Source organism: Charadrius vociferus, unplaced genomic scaffold (assembly GCF_000708025.1).
Source record: "Charadrius vociferus isolate BGI_N301 unplaced genomic scaffold, ASM70802v2 scaffold136, whole genome shotgun sequence".
Lineage (NCBI taxonomy): Eukaryota > Metazoa > Chordata > Aves > Charadriiformes > Charadriidae > Charadrius > Charadrius vociferus.
In genome coordinates, this window is record NW_009648960.1 from 2,194,925 (window position 1) to 2,204,188 (window position 9,264).

The 9,264-nt window shown below is 38.7% G+C and overlaps 1 protein-coding gene across 1 annotated transcript in view; it reads right to left on the reverse strand.

Moving 5' to 3' along the window:
• The window catches only part of SPAG16 (sperm associated antigen 16), a 326,638-nt gene that overhangs the window by 107,962 nt on the left and 209,412 nt on the right, over positions 1-9,264 (reverse strand). The window contains 1 exon segment of the mRNA XM_009887597.1: positions 1,644-1,787. Within this exon segment, the coding sequence (XP_009885899.1) occupies positions 1,644-1,787 (144 nt within the window).

Sequence of the window (9,264 nt, forward strand, 5' to 3'; positions counted from 1 at the left end):
GATTAAATGTATTCTGTCACATTATATATATTTTATCCAGTAACGGAAGACAATATTTTAACAGCACTGCTTTTGAATCACTCCAGAGCAATCAGCAGGAGTCAATTTATACTGCAAGAGAATAATGATGTACCTCAACTCATTTTAATTTCAATAATTGAATGAGAAATAGGAAAGCCTATTGAAAGGACTGTATTCTGGTCAAAGACTAATGAGAAAATAGTTTTGAGTCTCTGAGTCAGCGGGTGTCATGGTAACAATGCATTATCGAAATCTGATTAGCATGCCCAGCAGCTCTATAAATGATAACATGTTCTTCTAATTGTATTTCCCTTTCTTTCCCTGTGATGAGTTTTATATTCATAACAGGTAAGAGGTAAGGCAGCATTCTGTTTATCTTAGGATGTCCAGCGTGCTCACAAACTCTGCTCAACCTGTCATTCAGTAATAGCAAAATTTTCCTACAATCTTCCATTTCTCTCCTTCTTGTATTAAACGTCATTATTTAATTCAAATATTATTATCTTCTTTTAAATATACAAAATTATTTCTAAGGATATACACAGGAAAAAGAGAACATGGTGAAACATGAGCATCTTAAGAAAAAGCTTATGTTTCATAGGAGAAAGGGATGCAGGAAAAGAGTAAGTGCATGTTTAATTCATCCCAGAAAGCATGAATTCTTGCGTGAATTAATTCATCCCATAAAGCATGATTTCTTGAGTTTTGGAAAACAGGGAGGGGATTTTCTTCAGTTTAGAGGATTGTGTGTGTTTGCTAACACATTACAATATCAGAAATCAGGAGGAACCATGAAATTAAATAGGATACTTTTCCTTCTCGTGAAGGAAAGAGCTAATATTGCATCATAAAATAAAGACAATGAAAATACAAGGTTGGAGGTTTAATAATGCTCTTTTTATAAGTAAACCTCAGGTGAGTAACCTGGCAGACCTTTATTATATTAACAGTAAAGAACTCTATTACAACTGCAGCCTCACAAATCTGATGCAAAATCATTCTAACATATAGAGGCTCAGTCTTAACAAATGGATTTTTTTTTCTTTGAGAGAGAGAGTAAAATGGCATTCTATTTATCAACAGAATGACCAAGAAATCTACTTTATGTTTGGCCTATTTCCACGACCCTTGTAACCTAAATATGTATATCTTACTTTCAATGTTCCCTTTCATCTATTAATTCAGCTACAAATCTGTATAAAGAGAAAGGAGGAAAGCTCATATTCTTATTCTCTAGGTAAACTCAAATACCCTTAGTCATAGGACAAATAATGCCTAATACAAGAAATCAACTTTTCTGTATTATTAATAATGGAACTGTGTTCTAGTGCATGAACACAGAGAAAATAAATACAGCGAGGCCTAAAAAGCTTATTACTCCTTGTTACGTGCACTGGCACATGGACAAAGTTTAAGATGTACAAAATACTAAAAGCAATCAATCTTAAGTCAACACACTGAAAGCCAGAGGAACATTTATCTACATGTTTGGAAATTCAGCAGAGAGCGCAGGGTTACACTGAGAATAGAAAGTCATCAAAGCAGGCCAGTGAACAAAGAAAGAGCAAACAAGTACTCCCCAGAAGGGATTAGTGCTAGTTCAGGGGACTGTTTGCACTAACCTTGGACGGAAGCAGCAGCCTGAAAACCAATCAGTGTGACCTTCACCTGTCACGATGATGTTCCCATCAGGTAAAGCCCACATTTTCCAGAGGTGGTCATCACGGCCAGTGACTACAATGTCTCTTTGGGGATGTAAAGCCAAGCTACAAGAGAAAAGAAAGGCAGGTTATATTCTGTATCGGTTCCATTTTATGTGAAATACACATCAGTGAGATTCATTTAACTCAGGGCAACAACTATAGTGGACTCTGATTCTGGATGGACTGAACAAGCCGTGATGCTTTCTATGCCTGTAAGAATTTAAAATATATGCTATGTAGACCAGTTTCTGCTGCTACTGAAGGAAACAACAAAACATGACTGAATTCTGTGAAGCCAGAATTGTTTTTACAGTGTCTTGAAGTTCCAGTTGATTAAAACACTCAAATATGTTTTAAAATACTTTGTTAGATTATGTTCTTACAAACACGTAACAAGGTAACATATGAGAAAGCCATACCAATGTGAATCGCATCTTCCTACACCTAAAATAACTTCAAAAGCATTGGCTTGTCAGCCTGCTGCTGATGGCCAAAAGGAAAAAGGACAAAAGTACTAAAAGTACTCTCTGCCTTTTTTTTTTTTTTTTTTCTAATTGTGCCCACAGGTCTAGCATCTCCTACCACAGAGAAATAACTCAAATGATAATTACAGTCCAGGAGCTACAGTCTTTGCCATCACTTCAGCACCTATTCACTAGGACTAGGTTAGAAAATCCATTTCAATTCTATACTCAAAATGTGTTACATGTTTTCATTTTTATTATGTAGCACACTGGGATGTAATGGAAATCATACACTTATCACACCCCTATACTGAAAACTTGGTTTATTTTTGATTTGACGACTGCAGTGCAGCTTAAAATGGATCCAGCAAAGAAAATAAATCTGTTGGAAAGATAACAAGTAGTGTATTTCATATGGATTTGGTTATTTGATTTAAATTATTGTAATGCTTCACTATTTGTCAAACATCAAAAAGTATCTAGGAGTTGACTTAAGTCCCAGGAGTAGATTATTTAAATAGATTACGTCTGGAGTTCAGAATCAAAATGCAACAATGGGGCGAGGAATCACAACCTATGTGTGCACCTATTTCAGTTGTGCATTAGAGCTGACAGTTTGCAGAGAAAAACGCTTATTAAAACAGAATGAGAGGAGAGACAATGCTAAGCAGCCAAATGGGAAGAAAAGAGAGGTCTTAGAAGGCAGGCTATTATAAAAATCTCTTTTTTAATAGTACTTTTCTCCTGCACTCAAACTATTTCATACAATTCCTGAACCAGAATCCCAGCTTCTACTATATTGAGGGAAAAAAAAAATTCCTTCTATCAAATCCATGTAAAAACATATTTATGTGAACTAGATTTTCATCAGAAAACACATCTATTCTTGCAGTTTTAAGGCACAGTCTAGGAAGATTCCTACAGACTCATCAGTTGAATTCATCTGCTCAACCAAGTAGCCTGGGTTTTACCCATTCTCGATGTTCTTAGAGAGAAAAAAAAAATGTTTTCTATCTTTGCCTAAAGAAGATAAACTTCCTTTGCATTTATAGGGAGAAAAGAGAAGGACGGAATGATGCTATTTAAATTCTCCAGAGATGCACAGAGAGCAATCATATCACTTAGATTGGCCACAACAGATATCTAGAAGAGCAAGGAGGGAATAGAGATAAAAGGGGAGAATTAAAGGCTGAATGAAGGCATGCCAGTGGCCTGCAAATTACAGGAAGAGGACAACTCTCCCAGAATCCCTCTACTACCAGAGACAACTGACACAGCAAAAATCCCATTGCTGTTTTCTGCAGCATGCATAGGCACACAGCATTGTTATTCTGTGACTGCCAAAAAGGAGACCAGCTTCACAGAAAAATGAGTGAGCTAATAATTATAAAAATTAATCCATCAGGGCTGCTACACACACTCTTCTCTCGGCCTAAAACAAAGGATGCAGCATGCACCTGGCCATGCACCACACAGAAGTAAGCCCAGTGCAGGACTATCTTTTACTTGCTAGCAACAAGGTCCTAAGCTCCTCTGGATGTAGGAGGGGAACAGTTAGGGAAAAAGAAGCAGAAGTGGATTCAGGAAGACTAGAGAGGGAGGAGAGGATGCCCGCTGCAAACCCACTGACAGCATGTGCTACTGCAGGAAGCTTAATCACTGATTCAGGCCTATCTATGATGCAGTTAAAAGACCGGATGTTTCTGTTTTGGGAACAACGTTATCTTTGCATTATTTGGAGAAAACAAACAAGCAAAGAGTGTCATACAAATAAAGCTTATGTTTTCTCTTAATCTATTTCAGACACTTCAGATACCCTCCAGCTTTTCCCTCCAGATATTTCTGCTATTAGTTGAGTGCACGCTGGTTGTGAAAACTTTCCATAGGTTACCTTTCTTGCATTCTTCCCAAGTATCTGCCTTCTCAGTTCTCAAGACGTGTTACACAGTCTTACTTAAATCACCTTCAGTCCACCTTTCAGTCAAAGAAAAGTTAATCTACTGGCTTCCTACTTTCTGAACAGTCCTTACCCAGCTGCCTATGGATGTGAGCCGTGCTCCTAAACCTCAGATCCCAAGAACTTTTTTCCTGTCCTTAACCCTCCTAACACATTCCCAGTCCAACTTTTGAAATGTCCAAACTTCTTCAGTGACTAGAGGTTCCTGAAGAACTTTGAGACAATCCAAAGAAGAAAGTACCTTGCCATCAATAGGAAACCCACAAGTTTATTTTTCATAGGCTTTTCTTCTAATTGCAGAGATCCTGTAAAATGCTGCTGCTGTCCAGTTTTTTTTTTCCTCCATGCCATTTCTACAGGCAAACAGTGAGCACTATTTAATTAACAGTAAATTTGTGACATAACCACTGTTGAGCTGCTTCTGAGAAAGGGAAACCCATTCATTGAAAAGGCATTCTATATGCAACATTAATTAGGCACCCTTGTCTTCATTTCTGGCAATACAGCATTGTATAGATTTTTGCTTCATCTCTGTTCACAGGGTCTAATTATTTCCAGCACAGAAGACTTTGGGTAGATTCGAATGAAAATCAATAATGGAACATGTGTGATAGGAACATTTGTTTTCTCCTCCTCCTCCTCTGGGATAGAAGTGGGATCAGAGGAGACTCAGCCAAGAAAAAAAAACAAAAAAAACAAACCCAACAAAAAACTCTCAAAGATTTGTTGCCGTTGAGTATATAAATACCCCCGTTTACACAACTCATTCTGGCATTATAAGACACTCTCATCTCTCCAACGCTTGCCACGGTAGATATATAGTAGTCCCAGTAATTTGCTTTCAAAATAATCATCGATTATTTTAATTTATTTTGACTGAATCATAAATAAAAATATGGTATCTTCAGATGCAAAATACTTTCAGTCTCAGCATATACTACGTTTGATCATTTCACACATATAAAATCAACTTTCAGGTTAAAAAGCGTTAAATCCAAAGCTGTCTGCATAACCTTAACTGTGTGTTTGTTTTAACACAACCACTAACTACATTACACAGAGGCAGGGGAGATTTCAGTTAGATGCAAAGGAAAACTTTCTGGCAATAAGGTTTCTGAAACACTGGAAGCGATAGCCATCTGCCATTATTAGCCTGTTCTTAAAGCTCTCAGTACACCTACCAGGTATTACCTAGGTAGATTACTTCCATCACAGTGAGGAGAACAGACTGGTTGGTGTCTTGATGTTCCTTCAAGTCCTAAGAAAAATCCTGCTGAGGCCCTGTTCCTTTCATGCCCAAAATAGACAGCGCCTATATATGAAGGGCAATTATAAAACAATAAAAGCATCACCTCTAACCTTTTCTGAGGTGTAACAGCAGTCAAACCCAATTGCACAGATGCAGGACAGTTAGGCATAAAAAAGCCCCTTATAATTTTAAAGCCATTTTAGTGGCTAAAATATTTCACACAATCACCAAATATGCAGCCTTTTTACTAGCTTCCAACAGCTCTCAGGACATTGTAGGAATAGGAGTTGTCCAGAACTAAAAACCTAACCTAAATAGTCTTAAAATAAGGCACTCTGAGAAGGAATAATGTAAAATTAATGACCAGCTTAGAACTCTTTAAGAGACTTATCTAGCCTCACCCAATTGCTTTGTGGCAGAAATAAGGACAAAATCCAGTTTTCTATGGTTTCACATACAGGAGTTTTGCAGAACAGTGTGTTCTCAATATAGACAGCATTGAGCTGCCAAATTCTAATACAGCATTGTACGGAATATCACTTGCAATATGTAATTTTTAGAACCTCATGATTTGATCAAATTTATTTGCATTCCCGAATACTGGCAAAGAGGATCGTTGTAAATGCCAGTAGCTGCTTTCAAACCAGAAAGCTCTTCTGCTGCATTTCCTGCTCCAAAATATGAGAGCAGCAGAGTTCCTCCAAGATTAAAGAAAAACAAACACATTTCTCTCGGTCACAGAAACATTTTAGCTAACATTTTCTGACACAAAAATTCAACCTTACTCAGATACCCAGCACAGGAAAATTTGGTCTGTGGTGTTACATTTCGGTGAAGTTATAAATGACTGAAAACCTCAATTTTATAACAGAAACCATTGGGAAATTGCAGGTATTTCTCTACCATCAGGCTCTCTAGGTGTGTTGGAATGGAAAAGTGGAGTGGGTTTTGAAGGCAAGGGCATAACACACACTGAATTCTAGAGTGTGGCTACTGGTTACAGCCTCAAACAAGGACAAGCATGTGCCTAAATATGAGGACATCAGCGGCCCTACTGAAATCAGTAATATTGTTCACACCCATACACTTAACTATATTGCTGGACTCTGTCCTAAAAAAATCTAAAGAATTTGTAAAAACTGAAATACTATTCCAGTCCCATTTTTGCTGGTCACTAACCAAGACGCAAGACAAGCTAGAGAAACCATTAGGAACAGTTTCTGTAGCAGTGGATGAGCAGATTGCATGTCCTAACCATAGGACATGTAGTGATAGGAACAGGGGGAATGGCTTCAAAGGGGAAGAGGGTAGATTTAGATTAGATATTAGGAATAAATTTTTCACTCTGAGGGTGGTAAGGCACTGGAACAAGTTGCCCAGGGAAGTTGTGGATGCCCCATCCCTGGAGGTGTTTAAGGCCAGGCTGGAGGGGGCTTTGAGCAACCTGGTCTAGTGGGAGGTGTCCCTGTCCATGGCAGGGGGTTGGGACTAGATGATCTTCAAGGTCCCTTCCAACCCAAACCATTCTATGATTCTATGAATTATAATCAAGATTGATCTCTAGAATTTGGACAAGGAAAAAGGTGGAAGACCACACAGAAAAATTCAGATCAGTAGAAAGGTAGATGATTACCTCACAATAGACCGAAAGGCAATAGCTGGCAGTCATGAAAATCCCTTCACTTCCTCTTTATGAGCAGAAAGGAAGCGACAGGAAAACATGAAGTTCATCCCTTTGTTTGCAGCACCTTTTGGCATATCTCTTTCCTCCTAATCTATGTAATGGCAGTTCAGTGGGGGTGAGAATGAGAAAAACCAAAAGCAAACAGAAGCATTTTGTGCAGGGTGTAAATGGGGAGGTGCTGGCAGCAAGGCGGCTGCAGCATTGGCTCCTGTCAGGAGAGGTGGGTCCATACCAGCACCACAATGGACTCACTGTAGGATATGGCGGAGCCGATCAGTGACACTGATGGCACCTCTGGGGAAACATATTAAGGAAAGGGCAGAGAATGCTGGACAGAGAGAGGAGGAGGGACTGAAAAGAGTGAGAAACACCAAGGTCAGAGAAGCAGATGGAGGAGCTCCATGGTGCAGGAGCAGGTTATCGCCTGCAGACAGCCCATGCTGGAGCAGATTTTCCTGACAGGAATTGTGGCTCATGGAGAGCCCATACTGGTGCAGACTTCTCCTGAAGGAAAAGGCCCACACCAGAGTGAGGAAAAAGTGTGAGGAGGAAGAAACAGCAAACAGAAACTGCTGCACACTGGTCATAACCCCCCGCTCCTCATGGAAGTGTTGAGGCGGTCTGCAGCAAAGGAGTGAAGTTGATGTGGGGAACAGGGGGTAAGGAAAGGTGCTGCTTGCATGTTTTTAATTGGCAATAGGAAATTAATTTTCCCCAAGTCGAGTCTGTTTTGCCCGTGACAGCAATCTGTCTTTATCTCAAGCCATGTGCTTTCTCAGCCTATTTTCACCTCCTGCTCTACTGAGGAGAGGGAGTGAGCGAGCGGCTGGGTGGGCATTTGGCCCTCAGACAAAATTCACCCACCAATAAATTAAAACCAAACACATCACAAAAGCCTAATCAATCATTTCGCCCACTACAACTTATCCTAATATGTATTCTTTCAACAACATATCTCTAATATAGTTATTTCTACCACCTTTTAATCTTGGCTTGAGTTATCCAGTCTCACCTGTCAGCATACTTCAGCAATAATTAAAACCCTGACATTTAATTCAGGGTTTTATTATGCAAAGGTAGCATAACTGAAAAGCTTTGCATTCCTGTTTGAGGTCTTAAAATTTATCTTTTCATGACAAAATGGAAAAGGGAAAAATGCTTTCAAAAGAGAAAATATGAGCTAAAATAAACAAAAAAAGGATAAAGCAAAAACGACAGAAAAAAAAACAAACCATAAGTAGGGGAAAATACCCATAGCACAAAGCTCATATCTTTTGTTTCATTTATGTAAATGCCTGTCTGGAAGTCAGTGATAGATCTCGCGCACAGCGATGCTTAAAAATCTCTGTCCTGTCTAGTGAAATTCCTGGCTGCTTCCCAAGCTCCTGTGACTCAGGAATTGGGAGGGAGAAAGCTTGCTAGGGTATCAACATACCTGAGTTTAACCCTCTAGACTGCAAAGCAGATCTTTGTACAGCTTAGAAAATAATTAAAAAATAGTATTCCAGAAACTTAAACCCATATCTTTAAAAGGCCAAAAGACTTCATAATTTACAGTGCTAGCTAATTTACTTATTCTATTCACCATGCACACAAAATCTTCAATCTTAGCTGTATAGCACTAGCAAACATATTTGTTCTTGTGAAGAAGCAGAATAAATTCACACGCTTTCTAACTTCCCAAAACTAGCTCTCCTCTTAAGAAAAAACAACTTCTGAAAGTGAACACTCCATAAAACATACAATGCCTCCACAAACAACTGTTCTAAACACATCATTATAACTCACACAGTTGTAGTGACAAATCACACAGTTGTAGTGATAAATGAATAAAGTCCAATTTGCGATGCTCTGTCTTTGATCGCTTTCTGTTTATCCACTCTGTGTGCGATTATCAAAATGCACTAATTTGTATTAGCTCAGTATGGTAACCTACCTAGGTTTCAACCATTAGATCTGATTATGTACATGCTGGGCTAGTCTAAAATAATTTTCTTCTTAACAACAAAGTTTGGCCCTGCATCAAATCTTAGAAAAATTTCAAAACTATCCTGTTGATCTGCAAGTGGTTTTCTTAGGTCTGAGTCCTTTGAAGATACATGCACATTCTTGAACCACTGCCGGCAGTCCTGATGATTTCACAGCATATTAACTTAAAAACATACAAAATCCTTTTCAAGATAGAG